This window comes from Xyrauchen texanus, chromosome 38 (assembly GCF_025860055.1).
Source record: "Xyrauchen texanus isolate HMW12.3.18 chromosome 38, RBS_HiC_50CHRs, whole genome shotgun sequence".
In the NCBI taxonomy this organism is placed as follows: Eukaryota; Metazoa; Chordata; class Actinopteri; order Cypriniformes; family Catostomidae; genus Xyrauchen; species Xyrauchen texanus.
The window spans coordinates 30,527,748-30,549,338 of NC_068313.1; the positions used below are offsets into that span (position 1 = coordinate 30,527,748).

Genomic DNA, 21,591 nt, shown 5'->3' on the forward strand with positions numbered 1-21,591 from the left:
GATTTGCAAAACGGCCGGCAGATTTTGAAAATACGCAACTCTAAGGTCCTACCTTCTCTCCTCCAACGCTGGCCCTGACTCCACCCATTCGAAAAACATGGACGCGCAATCATGCACGAGCGAAAACTCAGATGCGCAGTGTTCTAGCAGTGTTCTAGACTCACTAGTCAAACAGTGCATTCACCTGTCAGACAATTTTTCAGAGCAAATTGTTGACACAGCAGGAGGAGGGGGTCGCATACCACTCTTGAAAGGTGTAGAGCTGATTTTCTCATAACTGTAAAAAAAAAAAAAGAACATAGCCAGCCCTGGCGTCTGTACAGCGGTCTTCTATTCAAAACAGGATTCATAGAAATGTGGAACAACCCCACTAGCACTATAAAAGCTCTATTCTCCATACATAAATACAATCGCTTCCTGTTACTGGGTCACGAGCTTTGAGTATGCGCACGAACAGGACACGCGCGCCAGGGGGGAGGGGGGCATGGTACGACCGTTTGATTGACACATTTTCTGTCCAATGATTCTAGATGGTCTTGAAAATGATTGGCTGGAGTTTTTCGAGTCCTGCCCGTTCCACAGATGATTAAATTGCTTAATTTTCATTTCAGTGCTTCTAATTTACAGCCAGTAAGTGGGTTAGGAATAGGATTTCAAGTTATTTTGAAAAAATGGTCAAAAAAGAAAATCACATACCCCACCTTTAAAAAAACATACTAAACCATGTTTTATTGAAAATATAAAAATGCAGATTATTTTTTTGTGAGGTTTAGGGGTAGGGTTAGTGGATTGAATCTAGTTTTGTTTCTTTTTTATGTTGTTTATTTCTTTCTTTTTTTTTAACTTTTTTTTGTGAATCTTTGACTTTCTAAGAACTTTCCAATCTTTGACAAATACTGTGTACAAAACTTGTATTTATAAATGATAATTTGTTTTTTGCTAATAAATATATAACAATAAAACCATTTTGCTTGATATATATATACACAGTATATAGGCCTACCATTAAAGCACCATTGACTGATGTTATCTTTATATTTAAATTATTACATTTGAGCATTGTTATTATACTATTAACTTGTTGTTAGTGTTGTTGATATTGATACTGTGACTGTGATAACCACATAAGAAACTTTCACCCCACCCCGACACACGCACGCACACACACACACACACACACCGTGGGGGAGACCATTTTTTGTAAACAGTTGCAATGTGACTTGCAGTAAAAGTTCAGTCGGGAATGCAACCCCTTTCCAACTGAGAAATAAATGTAAATGAACAGTGTCATGGATCTCACGTGGTGAGAATTTTCTTAATAGGCTTAACAATTTCTTTCACATTGAACTTTTGATTTTTCTGTAAGAAATAATATATTGCATTTTAAATGGTCTGAAACCAAATTGAACTTTGGGTATTTTTTTTTCTTCTCAAGTATCAATTTAGGATCAAATGTCGATCGGTTAAGATTTCATTTTCTTTTATTCTAACTTAAGAAATTAATTAATTTCCATGATGGGTTTAAAGTGGTCTGGGATTTGTTTCTCCGGCTCGGTTTTATATGTGCTGACATGGATTAATACATTGCATCGCATTAAAATCGCTTTATAAAATGTGTTGAGCACACACACTATGTTTAATCTTAAATATAAACCTTTAAAATGCCGCATTTGACAATGATAACATTATCAAATAAAATGTCTCTGTACGCAGTGTTATTCTGATCTTGACCCAGTTCGTGTGGCCTCTGTGGACTCAAGTCATCCACCTCACGGACATGTACGGGACCATCCAGTCCCCGAACTTCCCCGAATCATACCCGAAGCAGACAGAAATACAGTGGAATATAACAGTACCGGACGGATATCAAATCCGACTTCATTTTATGCATTTCGACATCGAGCCGTCATACTTGTGCGAGTACGACTACTTAAAGGTAGGTCCTACGTAAATATGTGCAATAATGTTCGCAGAAGTAGAGTAATGACGTGTTGATTATACAGTTTACAGTTGTTTGCATACTGTTTCAATACTGTTAAACTTCTGTTTAAAACCTCACACGAATTTAAATTTGACAGAATTTGCAATATTTCTATAATAATAGTATACTGAAATATATCCACAGTCATGATCAGTTACATTCCCTTAGAAAAATTATTATTGTACAGTCATGATATAATATCATAGAACTTTGATACATCAGAGTTTGACATTACAATGAAACTAAATGATTATCATATTCATGTACCATCTTCATATTGGACGATACTTTAACTAAAAGTAATGTGGCGGTACAATGGTTCTGACACATTAGCTTATTTTGGTAATATCATGGTGCTTCGATATATACTATGGTACTGAATGATTACAATGCCACTTGAATACCATGTTACTTGCATGGTAGCCTACTCCATGGTATTTTAAAGACTATCAAGGGACTGCAATTGTATAATAACAAAAAAACAACAACATATTTTTACCATGGTACCATCAAATAAAAACAGTATCACCATGGTACAATGAATAAAAATCATGTAATTGCCATGGTGCATGTCAAAAAAACAATGGTAGTCTCATGTTACCATGTCCAGAGCTTGCAAGAATCTCATTTTCAGTTTGGTGTTTTCATTGTATAAGTTGGTAAGAGTGGTCTGTGAACGTGTTTTGATGGACAGGTCTGGCAGATGCCCTTATGCCCTGTGGATGGAGTTAACAGCATTTATTTCACAGGAGCCAATGCGCTGCCCACTCCACAGGGGGATATATTCATATTCAAATACCCCCAGAGGGTGCCACAGTAACCAGTCATGGTAACGAGCCACGGCAACGGAGCAAGATCCGCTACCAGACACAAAGAGCATGGAGAACACACACCGTGATAGTTACACACACAGACACATAGATGGATAGTTGATGCATAAATGTGGCCATTTACTTTTTTCAAGATTTTATGTTAGAATGCATATGTATAAAAAAAGTTATGTTAAGTTTTTCTCAATTTGTAATTTTTTTTATTGCTAGTTCATCTTAAAAGTGCACTCAGTCATTTTTCCACATTAAAACTATTTATTGTAATTTTGAAATATATGTACAAAAATCATAACCACATGAGATGAGGACTCTAGGCATATCAGTAACCTTATCAAATCGGTGTTATTCTACATGGGGCAGGGGCGTCTTCGTGGGGACTGCCAATTTGGAATCACATGACCAGCTGAACACTACTCGCTTAATCTCAGTAACCCTCTTTTTATTGGACTCTTTCACTCTTGAATTAAATTAATCATGGCTGATTGTGAATAGTGAATTTCTACAATGGCATCTGTAACAGAAAGCTATTGATTTTGAATGATGCTGCATCCACACCACTAGGTGTCACTGCAAGTCCAAGATGACACTAGCAAAAAGTTACTGACTGCACCTTTAAATGGTCCTGCAGAGTAACACATTTTAAAAAGTACTTATATTCCTGTAAAGCTGCTTGCATAATAATTATTAAAGAAATTATGATTCAATTGTTTTACATGAGTACAGCAAGTCAAATCACATGATTTTCCAAAAAATTCAGGGGGGCACAAGGAGCATCTAGAACAGGGCATGATTATAGCCCATTTGTCATACACATACCTTATCCTTTGCATGATTGTTTTTGTAATAATGTTTCTGGAGGTGTGTCTGGTGAAATAGCTGTGCAATTAGAATTCTTGCATTGGCATGTCTTCAACACACACATTTTATTTTAATTGCTAGATCTGTCAAGTCCCCTGTGTATTTGTGCGCATGTGCTTATTATTGTGTTTAGAAATACTCTGCCTATGGCCATCTCTTAATGGGGGTTCTTTGGAAACTGTGGGTTACCCACCGTTCACTGACATGGGTAAAGTAAACACTCAGGCTGGGAGTCCGATTAGAGACATATTTTAAGGCTCTTTGTGTGTGTGTGTGTGTGTGTGTGTGTGTGTGTGTGTGTGTGTGTGTGTGTGTGTGTGTGTGTGCGTGTGCATTTGTGGAAACACAATGAGAACTTGGCTGGGTTTACAGTCTGAAATGTTTGGACGGATGACTGTGTGTTTGATTGGCAGGTTGGCTGTCTACTTAATCTAATTGTGTTTATGCGCATGCCAGTTTATTTGTATTTGTTCAGGTATTTTCTTAAATGAATGGGTTGGCAGTATTCTTGTTGTGTACTGTAATTTATTTGGGAACATCCAGAGCTTGAGAAGGTAGGAGTGTTCAAATGGAAATTTGCTGTTAGTCTGCTCAATGTGTAATTTTTAATAATAACGTTTTTATGCAGTGATACTTTACCCAAAAAGTAAATATATTTTTTTATAATTTACTTGTGCCGATGTTACTCCAAAGCTGTATGACAAATTTTCTTTCATGGAACACAAAAAGAGATTTTTAGTGGAAAGTGATTCTCAGTCACCATTCACTGAAAGGTGCCTGAGGCTAATTTTGGGTGAACTATCCCTTTAACCTGTATGGACAGTGTAGTGCATAGCAATGTTCTGATTGTTGTTGTTGTTGCGTGTTTGTGTGTTGTGTTCATCCAGGTATACTCAGACACTGAGGAGTTGGCCGTGTTTTGTGGAAAAGAGAATACAGACACAGAGCATGTCCCTGCTGATGATGTCATTATGTCCCCTGGGAGAACGATCAGTGTGGCATTCCGTTCAGACTTCTCAAATGAGGAACGTTACTCTGGCTTTGAGGCCCACTTTAGCGCAGTTGGTGAGAGTGTGGAAAAACACATTCATACTCACATACACTCCCCCGCACAACATGTACACACACATGAATACAATATGGTCTTTCCATGTTGACGCAAGTGCCAGTAGTTTTAAAGACCCTACAAAATCGATTGATGAGCATTGTTTTCTAACTTATTTATTACTTAACTTACATATATTAATCAAAACAAAAGATAAGAGTATTTAGTTTATGTCTCAACCATGTCACAACTATGATTTGTTACTTGCCACTGCAAGTCAGAGGCAGGTGCTAATAGGGAGGGACATTCATTCTAGAGAGCATTATATTGGACAAAAAATATTGTACACGCCCATGAGTGCAAGATGAGTCATCAATATTTTCGGTCCATTTTCCAGCAAGGGAAAGATTGTACATTTTAAATGATTACATGTCTGTATGATTAAATGACGATTAAATTATGTATATCTTCTCAAACTGTCAACTTTTTGGAGAACACTGGCATTTAGATAACCTCAAAGCTAGTATGCACTAACTAAAAATCACAAAACTCCAAACTTCATGGGGCATTTAACTATTTTTTTAATGGCTAATTGCTAGAATTGCTAATTTTCTCTGTCTCTTTCCAGACAAAGATGAATGCCAGGTCAGAAATGATGAAGATCTTGTGTGTGATCATTTTTGTCACAACTACATTGGTGGTTTCTACTGCTTCTGTCGTTATGGGTTCCTGCTTCATTCCGACAACAGAACCTGCAAAGGTAGCATTTCAGAATCCACCCACTGACATTATGAGCTGTTAAACTACTGTATAACACCTGCTTCATTTACTAAGCTAAAAATCTTAAAGTCTCATTCTCTATATAAATTCTGTATGTGGTTAGAACAACTCCTTTTCAAAATGTTTGTTTCATTACAGTTGGATTGTCATCTACAGTATGTAAAAAAAAAGCTTCTTTACAGCAGCGTGAAGCAAACATATGTTTTACCAGCTGTTTTCTATGCAAAACTAAGTAAGGGATAATACAGTCAGCTGGCTGTGATAGCAAAATAAACCTTATATGTTATATGTTATATGTGGCTGCAAGAGAATAATAATATAGATATACTGTATAAAGCAGTAATTACACACCTAATTCATGGCTTTGCTCTTCATTGTTTAGCATTAGTGCTAAAGCTGAAGGGTCTTGTATCATCCTGAAGGGGTTTGTTTTGAGATAACAGCTGGCTGACTTTACATTATCCCACTAATTATATGGATAATAACAAAAAATAAATAAATACATTGACATAACATATTGATTTGCATTGAAAATATATAGTTATGTGAGTAAAAATAATCACTTAACACTGTTTAATTTGTATTATTGGGGAGGGCTGTGGCTCAGGTGGTAGAGCGGGTTGGCTGCTAATAGTAGGGTTGGTGGTTCGATTCCCGGCCCACACGACTCCACATGCCGAAGTGTCCTTGGGCAAGACACTGAACCCCAAGTTGCTCCCAATGGCAGGCTAGCACTTTGCATGGCAGAACCTGTGCACTTTGCATGGCAGATACACCATTGGTGTATGAGTGTGAGTGTGAGTGTGAATGGGTGATTGGGACACAGTGTAAAGCGCTTTGGTAACCTCTAAGGTTAAAAAAAGCGCTATATAAGATTATTGTATTAGCTTACTTGTGGAGATCGGAAAGTGATCCGAGAAGCAGGAAAGATGGCTCGCAATACCCGGATGAGTGGTCTGATACGAGGATGTGTGGTTGTTACTCAAAAAAAATCAGACCACTAGATTAAGTATTCTGTAGAGCCGTGTAATAAAGTGAAATATTGTTATTTCATCCCTCAACATCAAGTAAATTCCATTAAAAAAAAACTCATGATACTATAAGGAGACTTTTGTTTTGGTGATTTTAACAAAGTGGAGGATGTTTGAAGCTTATATAGTGAAATCCCTGATGCTGGCTTTTGTTTCTTGACTTTGGACATAATGACCTTGTTAATATTTGGGTAATATGTGCTCCAATAATGCTGTATAGTTTTGTGGACTGCAAGTCTACTTATAACAGGGCCTAACAATGCTGCTTAATGTGTTGGTACATTTTTACCGTTTAAGCCTACCTCGAAAACCATTGTTTTTCCAGCTGCCCAGATAAGCTCCATTAAACCTTCCCACTAAAAAAAAGGTTGACTCTCTGACCCATTTCTTACTCTCTGGTGCCAAAAGGTGCCAGATTCAAAACATTATTAATTTGTAAGTTAATGAGGAAAATCCTTTAAGCTATACTAATACTCAAGAAAATGTTGATTAGTCAAGTTTATGTCATAATTTACAGATACAGTATAATTCCTTGTGTGTGTGTGTGATTTCATCTACATTGTGTCCATATTTGTGGTCATGGCAAACACTGTTTGACCATTACAGATGCAGTTCATGTAAACTTTTAGCCCTAAATTGCATTGAATTTAATTTGTATTTTATTTTTTGTAAGAAATCTTGTGCTCATGGTTTATCTAGGATTAGTTTCTGGGATTCCTAATGAAAAAGCAGAGAAATCTTGCAGTCTGCCTTGTGTAAGTCTGATGAACTAATTAAAACATATTTACATAATGTTGGCTTGGACACTGGTAAATCTAGTCACTTTATCATGATTTATGTTGCTATAATGCATTGTAGTCATAGTTAATACATGTATTTCTGTGATTCTGTGTCTGTTTTATGTCTAGCTTTTGGCCTCTGCCCATCTGATTGTAACTAATCGCAGAATGCTAAATATTTACATTTAAGGGGTCAGTGAGGTGCGGATAAACTTGTGAACTTCAAACACTTGATTAGGGAAGCAGAATGCATTTGCATGCAATTTGTACATTCAAGGTTTTTTTAGAAAGACAAAGGCTCTTTGTTTTGTTGTTGTATGTTCATTGTTCATGAGTGTTCATTCCTTTTTTTTGGTTTCTATAGTATGAGGAGTGATTGATCTAATACACAGTATGTTCTTGTGTTTGTAATTGTTGCAGTGGAATGTAATGAAAGTGTGTATTCGGAGCGGTCTGGAGAGATCACCAGTGCAGATTTCCCTAAACCGTACCCCAAAAGCTTGGACTGCATGAACCGAATTGAGCTGGAGGAGGGATTTCAAATCACTCTGGAGTTTGATGACACCTTTGACATAGAAGACCATCCTGACGTCACCTGCCCTTATGACTTTGTTAAAGTGAGAATCTTGCAGCTTGTCCGCGTTGTATAGCAATAGGGTTTTTGTTTTTTAAGAAAAGAGAAGTGCTAAAATGTTATTTAATAGAATGGACAGAAGTCATATAGAGGAAAAATATGAAAACAATTTAGCAAATCAAATAAGGAAACTACGTCATGCTTGTAAATATGTCCAAAAACTTCCGTGACATCTGGTACAGACAAACAGGGGCCCATATAAACAAACATAAATTCAGTCAGTCATGAATGTTAAAGTATCTCAAAGCCATCAGTAAGAATCTCACATGGCTAATGGTGCGTTCAAGTCATGTGCACACATGAACATCACCACAAAGTGGGGAAACTCTGGATTTTCTTCAAGCCTTGACTTTGACTCCAAATTGGAGGCGTGTCCATTCAAGAATAGTAGCAGAAACAAATTGTTATTGACAATATTTCAGTTTTACTTGTGGATTTTGACTGTGCAGTTTCATTTGTATGCATTTTGTATACTGTTCATGAAGAATTAGGCCTGCCAGAAAACAGACTTGTGCAAGAAAACTACATTTCCCATCATTATATGTGGCTGCAAGAGAATAATAAAACAGATATACTGTATAAAACAGTAATTACACGCCTAATTCATTGCTTTGCTCTTCATTGTGTAGCATTATTGCTAAAGGAGCTTCCTATCTTTGCCAGAAAGTCATCCCCCCCCAAAATAAAATCACTTGGACAGACATTATATCGTATTAACGATCTGCTACCTCGCAAGTATGAACTTCTCAGAAAAACTTGAACACACCATAAGGACCATGTTATGCAACCTGGTCTAATAGACATTAATACCAGATTTCTTGGTCACCCACAGGTTAAACCCCTGGGTCCTCTTGACTTGAGTCACACATGCATAAATACAAACACCATTAGAGCCATTGTTCTTAGTTCTAAGACTACAGACTAAAAGGAAATAGCCCTTGTAACATACAAATCTTGACATAAAAATAATTGACTTGCAAGTGTATGAAAATCGGAGTGGATAATTACAATTTTGCACAGTGGCTAATGATGATACCACTGTGCACATGAAAATCATTAGTTACATATAGTCATCATATAATTCGAAAGGGGAATTAAAATGTTACTTTAAATTTGAGCATTTATTGTGAAATTTGGGGCCCTATTTCAAGAGTGCTAGCACAAAGCAAAGTGCTATGCCATAAATCATAAGCGCAAAGTCATCTGTTTTGGTTTTAGTATTTTCATGCAAGCATGCTCTTTGTCAAGGCACAAGTGGATTTGGCAAAATCTTGCGCAGTAAACACGCTAACGGGCTTGGTCAAGTGCAATTTAATTTGGAGGTTCTTCTCCAGTTATTGCAGCGTCTGCATCTTACTACTTGTATATTGTCCATTCTCTGTCAAGCACCAGCGATATAAGGGGGCCTGGGTAGCTTAGCGACTTTTGACACTGACTATAATCCCTGGAGTTATGAGTTTGAATCCAGGTCTCCTAAGCGACTAAATTGTCCCGGTTGCTAGGGAGGGTAGAGTCACATGGGGTAACCGCCTCGTGGTCGCTATAATTTGTGGTTCTCGCTCTCGGTGGGGCCCGTGGTGAGTCGTGCGTGGATGCCGCTGAGAATAGCTTGGGTCTCCACATGCTACATCTCCATGGTAACATGCTCAACAAGCCACTCGATAAGATGCATGACTTGACGTCTCATATGCGGAGGCAACTGAGATTCTTCCTCCGCCACCCTGATTGTGGCAAGTCACTATGCCACCACGAGGACTTAGAGAGCATTGGGAATTGGCTATTCCAACTTAAAAATAAAAATATATATATATATAAAATAAAAAAAGCACCAGCGATATAAACAATGACAACACAATCATAAGAAGTTTGTAGTCTAAATTGACTGCATGCAATTAATTAGAAGAACAGAAATATTTCTATCACAGTAACACGCTTCTTTTATAAGCATAGAAAATGTGATTTTCATCAGGATTTGGGAGTACATTCCATTACATTATAAAAGTGTTCTGTAAGTAATATTAATCTACTGACACTCAAATCATGGCTAGAATTTTTGAAAAATAAAAAAATATATTTTAAGCACAAAAGAAATGTCACCAGAAATATATATACATTAAAGTTACACTTTAAACAAAACGTAAATATAATTAAAATAATGAAGTGGTCATAAAAATCATACCAAAGCCAAAATATTTTCCCAACTTATTCCATAGGCCCCTTTTGCAGTGACTTAAAAATTACTATGGCATCGGGTGGAAAAATGCCAATACATATTATGTCATAAATACAACTGTAAATATAAACATAAAAATAATAGCAATAATAATAAAAAAACATGACCTGAGTTTAACACATCTCATACATTTTAGTTTCATAATACAGCAATTATCAGGGATATAATGTGATGTTCCAAAATATTTTCAGAGTTTGGACATAAACTTTATTTCCACCTGCAAATGCACGAACCGAGTTTAGACTTTGCACTGAAAACAGACCTGCTTTTGAAACGTCTTATCACAATGACCTGTTTCTCAGGAAAATTGCATACTGCGCTTTTCACTTCTTCATTACCATGCAATTCACCCATAGTGTGCACGCAAACACAGACGCAAACACTCCCACCTATGCCCACTTGTACTTTGCGCTGGCACGAAAATTGCACTTAGACTTAGCATAATTCCTTCTGTGTGTGGCTCCTTAACTTAGGATAACACAGCACGTGGTTTTTGAGCGTAGCGCTTTGCTTTGCGTGCTTACTAAAATAGAGCCCTTGGTATAAAATGTGATCCTGATAATTCTTATTCCACAGATTCTGGCCGGTGACAAAGATTTTGGTCCGTTTTGTGGAGATCAGTCACCAGGGAAGATTAAAACAGGAAGTAACATGGTCGGCATCCTGTTTCACAGTGACAACTCTGGAGAGAATCTAGGCTGGAAACTCACCTACACCTCTACGGGTAAGAGACTGATACATTTTATGATGAGCTTTGAACAGCCCTATCCCAAAATTTAGCAGCTTTTTGAGAAGAGAAGGGAAATCTTTTAGAATTTTTTTTAATGGAGAAAACACATAAACTTAATGTTTTATTATATTTGTATGTCAGTGTTGCAGTTAAAAATTGTCACCTTCAGGTTCTAAATGCTCTCCTCCCACGACACCCCTTAATGGACAGTTAGAGCCTCTGCAATCTAACTACATCTTCAAAGATCACGTCACGGTGACCTGTGACTCTGGTTATTCATTGAGAAAGGTCAGGCAAAGGTTGCACTTTTCTTGCACTGACAAAGGCAGTGAATGATGGAGAGACAAATCATTACTATTTTTAAGACTCTTGCTTTCTGTCCGTGACAGGGTGATAAAGAATTTGAGCATTATCAGATTGAGTGTCAGAACGATGGAAAATGGAGCAGCGATATCCCGCTATGTAAAAGTAAGTCTTTAATTGAAAACTCTAGAATTTATGATTAGACACTTATTCTTTCCTCCTACTGTCTCTTTCTCACTTGCCATTTCTCTTTCTTGTCTTATTTTACCTCTCCTTGTTACCACCAGTGAAGGAATCTTAAAGGAGTCGCCATTCCCTACCAAGCATTTTAAACAGTTAGATAAGTTACAGCTGGTAGCCAATCACTGTCAACTTCAAACTGTAGCCCATTGTACACTGCAGTATTTGATTAACAGCTTGATATAAAGACAAACAGGCAATGCATTTGTATTTGTATTTAACGTTATCTAACTCGGCTTGAGTTTCTGATACTCCAGAGTACTAAGATACCACTCCTCAACCATATTTTAAATATCTTATAACATAAGGTACATTGTTGATTCTATGTATTTGTAGTTCCTTTTCTTGGGGTTTATTGGGAAACTTTTCTTAGTTCTGGACTATGTTTTGGATTGATATGTTATGGGCTAGTCTTTGAATAGAACAAAATCTAAATTTATCATAAACCTTAATTTAATAAAAATATATTTTAATTGAATAATCTGAGAATTTTTGATGATTTACTTAATGGACTGTAACAAATATGTGTTAAATTCTGTTGATAATTCAACCCTGCATTATAATCCTTGTCACTTTATTCCAATGAAACATTTTGCACAACTGCTTTTTGTTAAACAAGCTTAAATAAATTGTATGTTGTCATTTGTGCTGAACATGATCAATATTTCAATAGGAGCTCCATGTCAGAGACCAGTTTAGCACTTCTGATGGCCATTAGTTTAGTTTAAGATATTGTCTCCCTCTACTGGTCATTACTGTTATGATATGACAAGGGCCTTTGGGTTGAGTCAAACCAGTGATCAATATACTGTACATAGGTATGTGTGGATATACTCAAGGCACACATCAAAGAAATCTAATTGTTGTGATCCTTACAGTTTTTTCCCTCCCCTACAAGTTTATATGCCTATCTTTACTCAGTAGGACACATTCATATGACTATTTGGTTTATTTTTGGACACACAGAAGACACATAAAATGCACTTAGATTTTCAGACACAACAGAACTCCCTCAACTGTGGAAACCCCTTTTGGAAGAGTGGACACTGACAGTTCGGTATGATCTACCTTCTCCATTTGAGTTGTTAATTTGTTCATTAACTCCACTCCATCTGCATCATCTCATGAGAACTATGGCATGTTCTAAAGCAAAATCCACTGATCACATTTAAGGTTAATTCTAAACATCCTGTGAGTCATTGAACTGTTTTCACCTCACTATGCTAAAATAATCCTTCCAATCTAATCTCTCTAACAAATAATGTATGACTTAATTTGATGTCATATCTGTTCATTTTGGTCACATTTTATAATTACTAAAATGTGCTTTAATTGTACTTTTGGAGATTTTTGAAGATTGCCTTTTGTACAGTTTATTAAATATATGCACAAAACTCATTCTAAAATCTGCAAAAGAAAACAAACATTTTCAATCATGCCATTTTAGATGTGTACGATTTTCATTTTTTTAGAAAAATATTTCAGCTCTGTTGGTTCATTAAATTGAAGTGAATGGTGGCCAGAAATTTGAAGCTCCAAAAAGTGCATAAAAGCAGCATAAAAGCAGCTCCGGTGGTTAAATCCATATTTTCAGAAGCAAAATGATGAAAGTTGTGAGTGAAAACAAGATCAATAATTAAGTCCTTTTAACTATAAGTATTCACTTTTGCATGTTCATGAAAGGACCGAGTTTTTTTTTCCAGTTTTTTTAGGGATTCACATTCTTTGTGCATATTGGCACCTACTGGGCAGGGAGGAGTAAGAAAAAGAAAGGGAGTGATAAAGCAGAGGAAAATAATAAATAAATAATATTTGATCATATCTGCACAACAGCCCAGTAGGTGGCGATATGCACAAAGAATGTGAATCTACAAAAAACTGAAGAAAAATAACTCTCATGAACGTGTATATTTGAAAGTACATTTATAATGAAAAAAAAAAACTTAAATATTGATCTGTTTCTCACCCACACGTATCCTAATGCTTCTGAAGACATGGATTACAACACTGGAGTCTTGTGGATTTCTTTTATGCTGCCAGACCCTTTATGTGCTTTTTGGAACTTTAAAGTTCTGGTCACCATTCACTTGCATTGTGAGGACCAACGGAGCTGAAACATTCTTCTAAAACTTTTCATTTGTGTTCTGCAGAAGAAAGTTAGTCTTACTCATCTGGGATGGCATGAGGGTGAGCAAATGGAGAGAATTTTCATTTTTGTATGAAAAATTCCTTTAAGAAGGAAGTCATGAGTACAGTAAATCTCTCTCTCTCTCTCTCTCTCTCTCTCTCTCTCTCTCTCTCGCTCCTTTAGTGGTCGACTGTGGTGCAGTAGATTTAGTACTGGGTGAGGTGGTTTTTCAGAGCTTTGGGAACAGTACTGTGTTTGGATCCAGAATACAGTACAGCTGTAAAGACACTCCCACACTCAACAGTATGTATTTAATTAATGTCAGTTTTTGATTTCATTACACTTAAGTCATATTAGGTTTAACTATGGATTTTATTCTCATTGGCATTTCAGACACATATACCTGTCATCAGAGTGGGCAATGGGTAAGTGAGGATGGGACACAGCTACCCATCTGTCTACCAGGTAAGGTTTGTTAATGTGTTAAGAGTCCTATAATGAAATCAGGCTGTGGCGAACCGGCCATGGCCAAGCAGTAAGGATGGACGCCTGGCTGAGATTTTCCACAGTGGTGCTGAAACCCGGGATTTTTGGAGGACATACACACCAGCATGCATCATTCCCAACATCAAGCCCTGCTTGAGCTTTGCAAGGATCATGATAGTCAATTCCTGGAGGTTCTCCAGGCTCAAACAGAGACCAGCAGTCCATCCAGAGCTTACTACACAGAAGAAAGACCCAGCCGCGACCCCGGACACAGCAGCCACCATGCCTCTGGTTGCCCACATGAAAATTGGGGCAGAAGATGATCCAGAAGCATTACTGGACTTGTTTGAGAGAACTGCCAAGATCTGGAAGTGGCCACGTGCCCAGTGGGCCGGAATCCTTCCACTGTTGTCTGGGGAAGCTCAACTCGTGGTGCAACATCTGCTGGCAACGAATCTCCTGGCATATGGCGACCTGATGAAGACCATCCTGCAGCGGGTCAGCTGCAGCTCCGCACAACACTGGCAACAATTTTGCTTGCTAAAGCTTGACGTGCACGGCCACCCGCCGGAAATGACTGCTGGCTGAGGACTGTGACGCAGATGAAGTTGCCAATCTGGTGGTGCTGGAGCAGTTTATCCATTGTCTGTCGAAAGGAATGGCAAAGTGTCTGCCCCTTTTCTCCATCCTACTCTTATTCCCCGGAAACACAGGAATGTCCATCAGAAGCTGGCTCCTTGTTTGCAGGGTTTTTCACAGCCGCCGGTGCCCTCTGTCTCTCTTCGCTCTCCCCCTCAGGTGGTTGAACCCGCTGTCACAGGTGCGGACGTAAGGTCTGGGCCGGCCTGCTGGATTTGTGGGGAACCCGCGAAACCGGTCACATTTTCAGGACCAATGTCCCATGATGGAGCTGGGACATTGGTCCGGGTCCCCTACATCCCATGGGCTGCCCCCAGAGTGTACAGAATGCCTGTGAGTGTTAAGGGGAGTACACATCAAGCCTTGATGGATTCTGGCTGCAATCAGACCACTAAACACCTATGTTTGGTTCATGATGAGGCTTTGGGCACAAGTAAAAGGGTGAAGGTGAGGTGTGTGCATGGGAATATTCACAATTATCCTGTAGTGTCACACAATAAGTCACTACTTTTCAGCAGTACACAAAAGGTTTGCTTTTCAGCACACACCACACACACACACACACATACGGACAGCCTTGTGCATCACTCTCTCTTCCTGTCTGGTGCTCCGGCTCCTTCTTATCGTTCTCCCAGCTGATTGAGCTAATTCTCCACCAGGTGTCTGTCCTTACTACTTGGCCATGCCTGGCTTGCCACACAGGCTTATACATATTCTGTTCTCTGTAGTTATTTTTACGTTGTACAGCAACAACATTTGCATGGTAATTGAGTATTACATTTAGTGATTTATAAAGGTTAATGAATATTAAATGACTAGAGTTTCTCTAACTTTTTATTTGTGTCTGTAGAAGGAGATGAAAAATACTTGAGAACAAATCCTGACCCCCAGCTTCCGACTCCACTAAGTAGCATTCCTCTTGTTAAGCTTTAAACAAATTATTTGTGTCTAGGAATGTATCTTTGTGCAATTATGTTTTGTGTTCCAAAACTTTAATAATTTGCACAAATTTGTTTTTGTGTTTAAGCATGTGGTGAACAGTCCCAGCTCTTCCCTGCCCAACAGAAGCGAATCGTTGGGGGGAAAACAGCATCACCCGGTCTGTTCCCCTGGCAGGCCCTTCTCTCTGTAGAGGATGCATCTCGTGTCCCTGAGGACCGCTGGTTTGGCAGCGGAGCTCTGCTCTCCCCATCTTGGGTTCTCACGGCGGCTCATGTGCTCCGCTCTCATCGCCGTAATCTTTCCATCATCCCTGTCGCTGCTGAACACATCCGAGTCCACTTGGGCCTCACGGACGTACGGGATAAGCACACAGCCACCAACCGTTCTGTAGAGAGAGTCATCCTCCATCCACAATTTGACCCTCAAAACTACAACAATGACATTGCACTGGTTAAACTCAGCCAGGAGGTGGCACTCTCTGAGTTAGTGCGACCTGTCTGTCTACCAAAGCCTGGCATAGGGGGTCAAGACGTAATGCCTTACACCCTTGGCGTGGTGGCAGGTTGGGGCATCAACACAGCAAACGCTTCTGCCTCCACAAGCGGTATGACGTCTGATTCTGGTGCTGTCTCTGAACTCCTCCAGTATGTGAAGTTGCCGGTTGTGCCACAAGATGAATGCAAAGCTAGCTATGCTTCACGCTCCGTCAATTACAATATCACCAGTAATATGTTCTGCGCTGGCTTTTACGAGGGCGGGCGGGACACCTGTTTGGGTGATAGTGGGGGAGCTTTCGTCATCCAAGATGACCTCAGTGGCAGGTGGGTGGCACAAGGACTGGTGTCCTGGGGCGGGCCAGAGGAATGTGGTAGTCAGAGAGTGTATGGAGTGTACACACGGGTGGCGAATTATGTGCACTGGCTTCACACGCATATGGACATATAGGCCACTGGCAATGACGGAAAATATCATTGAAGGAGCTGGATTTCTCTCCTTTTTTCTAAATTTATCTGTTTTGTGTCAATTTTAAATTTCTCCCCACTATGTCTTTGTAATATCCCTTAAATGCCTTCTTCTCCTCAACTTAATGGAGGTTTGTTAGAATTACTTCATATAGTGCTATGAAGTTCTACATTCTATGTTCTGTTCAATATTCTGATAAACCTCTTACAAAGAGCAGATTTATGTACATTCTAAATCAAAGATGTCTTAAAGACATCAGCTTAATGTATTTTTTGACATTCGAGAGGAAACTTCTTATTGTCGTGACGTATTGCAGAATATGTCTTCCAGATGAAAACATGCACATCACATAGATGATGATGGGCGATGAACCACATGGGTGATGAACATGCGCTATCAGTATTTTGGCTTTTGCTTGCATGTTCTCCTTTTCATCTGCTGTTATCTAAAATTCATATTGTCCTCAAAGTGGATTATTCTCCAGTACTCATTAAGCCTATATCAGTATTAGCATGTATTATATATTCTAACACAAAATGATGAACAAGCAAATGTACAATATTATATCTCTTCAATATATGTTATAAATAATTTACACCAGATGAAATGGGTTGTTTTCCATTATTCACCAACAAAATGTCTAAGCACATTTTTGAATGCTAGATTTAAATAAAGAAAACTATAATCTCTTTTAACTTCTGAATTAGGGAGGTTACACTCCTAGTTAAAGCACCATTTGTATGATATTTACATGAATATTAATGTTATTATAATAAAATAAGTATTTTTTAAGAACCCAATGCTTTCTTTACTTGCCATAGTTTCCTTAAGCTGTGTGTGCGTGCGTGCGTGCGTGTGCATGTGTGATATTGTAACTATGTAGAACGACCAACAGATATAGAAAAGGATGTCCTGCCATTCAGGTAAAAGAACCAATCACCTTTTAGATACAGACATCAACTGTCAATCAACTCTAGAATGCACATGCATACTATCTAGACAAGCTGGAGTAATAGCACAATTTATGACACCGTTGTCAGATTTTACTGAAATTTTGAATTATGCTCTTTGGTCATAATCTTGACTAACTGTTTAGGATATTTCAGTCTTTCCCTGTTCAAGTAGATAGGAGCTGCCGCTAGTTTACATAGAAAAATAGCTGACCAGCTTGCTCGAGAGCGCATCGGGAGCATTCCAAAGATGGCCACAACTAAATTTTTACATAATTCCAAAGTTTTTCTAGCAAGTCAGTCCACTATCGGCCATCTTTGGAATGCTCTCGGGAGGCTATTTCCAGTCATACTAGTGCAGCTCCTATCTACTTCAATGAGAAAGATCAAAATCTAAAAAATGGTTGGCCAATATTATGATATTGGGTGCCAAAGAGGTACAGTATCTTGCCTAGGGCGCTGCAATTGTCTAAAACAGCTGTGCTTCTTTTCTACATCCGTTGACCGTGGGGTGCGAGCTCCTTGGTTGATGTTTAAATTTCTCCCATTCAATTTAATAGAAGTGGTCCATCTCTGGAGTGGTGGTGGCATAGTGGTGGTTAAAGCACAGGGCTGGTAATCAGAAGGTCAGAGGTTCTAACCCCACGGCCACCACCATTGTGTCCTTGAGCAAGGCACTTAACTCCAGGTTGCTCTGTGGGGGATTGTCCCTGTAATAATTGCACTGTAAGTCGCTTTGGATAAAAGCGTCTGCCAAATGTAAATGTAAATCTCTATGAAATATTCTCTGGTAATTCTCTGTGAATTTCTTACACTCTGACTCACCATAATTTACTACAGCTCCCCCTTTATGTCAGTGAGTTAATTACATTTTCTTGTACAAGACTATCCTTTAAAAAGTCACCAACATGGTAACTACATTGTTGTCGCCTACCATGATTACAGCAATATGACACAGCTCTGAACCGCAAGATGGGGGAAATAAAAATAACGGTGTAAAAAAAAAAAAAACAGTGTCTTAGTTCCTTCCTGAGCCTAAATCTTATATTTTTTTCTCTCCTCCTAATTTTTTTTTCTCTCTTCAAAAAAAATATATATTTATATTAAAATATTACATTAAAATATATTATAATTAAATTCCACGATGAAAGTCTAGGCTACACATGACATCCCCGTTCAGTCGCGAGGATTTCATTTTTATAATCTTTTAGTTTAGAAATCGATTACTTACCAGGGGCGTCGGACTGGGGGGGTAAAGGGTACCGAGTACCCAGGGCCCGAGGCAGGGGGGGCCCCTTAGAAGTCAGTTTTCTATACATACATATTTGGTACGGGGGCCCAGCAAGATGGTTTGTACCCAGGGCCCAAAATTTGGTGCTACGCCCCTGTTACTTACAACAATATTATCATTACCAGATGTACCCCTAACACTTCAAAAGGACAGACATAATAATAATTTCCCCATGTTTCCCATTTTCCTCGATATATTCCTTCGCTTCCACCATGTAACACTGCGCAAACGGCATACAAGTGTTTAGAAAGACCAACAACTTCAACCAAAAATACATTTATTATTCAACTATATAGCAACAGAGAAAGCATTAAAGCATAAGATTACATGTTCACTAATAGTGGCACCTCTCCTTGTCTGTGGTCCCCACATGCTTTAAAATATCCACCATTGTGTCTGTACCAAAGCAATCCAAAATCACTTGCTTAAATGACTGGTGTCCTGTTGCTCTGACCCCCATCATCAGCAAATGCTTTGAGAGACTAATCAGAGATTACATCTGCTCTGTGCTGCCTGCCTCACTGGACTCACTGCAGTTTGCATACAGCAACAACAGCTCCACTGATGATGCCATTGTATCTAATATACACACTGCTCTCTCCCACCTGGAAAAAAGGAACACATATGTGAGAATGCTGTTTGTAGACTAAAGCTCAGCATTCAACACCATAGTGCCCTCCAAGCTTGATGTGAAACTCCGGGCTCTGGGCTTAAACAGCTCGCTGTGCTGCTGGATCCTGGACTTCCTGTCAAGCAGACACCAGGTGGTTAGAATGGGCAGCAACATCTCATTATTGACCCTCAACACTGGAGCCCCACAGGGCTGTATTCCTTGTACACACATGACTGTGTGGCAACACACAGCTCCAACGCCATCATTAAGTTTGCTGATGTTATGACAGTGGTGGGTCTGATCTGTGTCAGGAGCACAACCTCTCTCTCAACATCAGTAAGACCAAGGAGCTTGTGGTGGACTTCAGGAGAAAAGACAAAGAACACATACCCATCTCCATCAATGGAGCACCGGTGGAGAGTCAGCAGCTTCTAGTTCCTCTGTGTCCACATCACAGAGGAACTCACATGGTCTGTCCACACTGAGGCCATAGTGAAGAAGGCTCACCAGCACCTCTTCTTCCTGAGACAGCTGAGGAAGTTTGGAATCAACCACCACATCCTCACATGGTTCTACACCAGTACTGAAGAGAGCATCTTGACTTGCTGCATCACTGCCTGCTACGGCAACAGCATCGCCCTCAAACACTAAGCCATGCAAAGGGTGGTGCGAACTGCCAGACACATCATTGGAGGTGAGCTTCCCTCCCTGCAGGACACATATACCAGGCGGTGTGTGAATAAAGCTCTGAGGATCATCAGAGACTCCAGCCACCCGAACCATGGGCTGCTCTCATTGCTACCATCAGGACCAAGGAGGGCACAAGGGGCAAACAGACAGTCCAAGGGGGGCACAAGGGGCAAACAGACAGTCCAAAGGGGGCACAAAGGGCAAACAGGCAGTCCACGGGGGGCACAAGGGGCAGACAGGCAGTCCAAGGGGGCCACAAGACAGGGACTGGGTCAGGAGGCCTGGGAGGCAGCAACAGGACAGGGACTGAGTCAGGAGGCCTGGGAGGTGGCCACAGGACAGGGACTGAGTCAGGTGGCCTGGGAGGTGGCCACAGGACAGGGACTGGGTCAGGAGGCCTGGGAGGTGGCCACAGGACAGGGACTGAATCAGGAGGCCTGGGAGGTGGCCACAGGACAGGGACTGGGTCAGGAGGTCTGGGAGGTGGCCACAGGACAGGGACTGGATCAGGAGGCCTGGGAGGTGGCCACAGGACAGGGACTGAATCAGGAGGCCTGGAAGGTGGCCACAGGACAGGGACTGAGTCAGGAGGCCTGGGAGGTGGCCACAGGACCACAGCCATGGAGAACTCTGAGGGCGGAGCCATGTAGGGCGGAGCCGTGGAAGACTCAGGTGGCAGAGCCATGGAAGGCTCAGGAGGCAGAGCCGTAGAAAAGTCTAGGAGCATCCAGCCACGAGTCGCCGGTGGCAACAGCTCCCTTTGCGAACTATTGAGGTTTCCCCTGAAGAACACCACCAAGGAATACTCAGGGAAGTCCGCCACATTTGCCAGCTCCAGAAACTCACGAATGTGATCCTCCACTGGGCGGTCCTCCTGCTTGAAGAGAAGCCTGTAGTTTGTAGTTACAGAGAAGCCTGTAGTTTGCCTGGTGAACTGCTAGATCCATAACGTGGACGGTCGTTCTGTTATGAATCAGACGAGGGCAGATGAGGAGTGAGGATCTAAATGCAGTTCTTTATTAAATAAACAAGAAAACACAGAATAAATCAAAACACAGGGAACAAACAAAACATCCACGAGGGTATAACAAAAATATAAACACTAGAAACATCCACGGAGGGCACGGCAGGAACACAGTCAAAGACAACATAACATAAAATGACCGACAACGAATGAACAAACAACAAGGCTTAAATACACAGGGATGATGACTAAATTACACACAGGTGAGAACAATGACACTGGCAGTGATGAGGGCAGGGGATTATGGGAAGTGTAGTTCGGGATGATAAGTGACAGGGGAGAAACACAGAGCAGACAACGGGGAATCGTGACACTATCCTTAGGACATGTCCCAAGAAATTTTTAAATGGCAGTTATCAAACTACATATTAAGAAGCCACAGCTTGATCCTGGAGAATTGGCTTTATTACAGACCGATTTA

The 21,591-nt window shown here is 40.0% G+C and overlaps 1 protein-coding gene across 1 annotated transcript; it reads left to right on the forward strand.

The window, feature by feature from the left end:
* The first annotated feature begins 1,190 nt into the window (after positions 1-1,190).
* Positions 1,191-17,328, forward strand: LOC127631824 (mannan-binding lectin serine protease 1-like). The gene is made up of 12 exons (XM_052110187.1): positions 1,191-1,303; positions 1,714-1,936; positions 4,557-4,734; positions 5,343-5,474; positions 7,725-7,921; positions 10,748-10,895; positions 11,071-11,189; positions 11,291-11,369; positions 13,756-13,875; positions 13,966-14,037; positions 15,548-15,604; positions 15,725-17,328. Exons 1-12 carry the CDS (start codon positions 1,278-1,280, stop codon positions 16,582-16,584), a joined length of 2,211 nt encoding a protein of 736 aa, XP_051966147.1. The 5' UTR covers positions 1,191-1,277; the 3' UTR covers positions 16,585-17,328.
* The last annotated feature ends 4,263 nt before the right edge of the window (positions 17,329-21,591 follow it).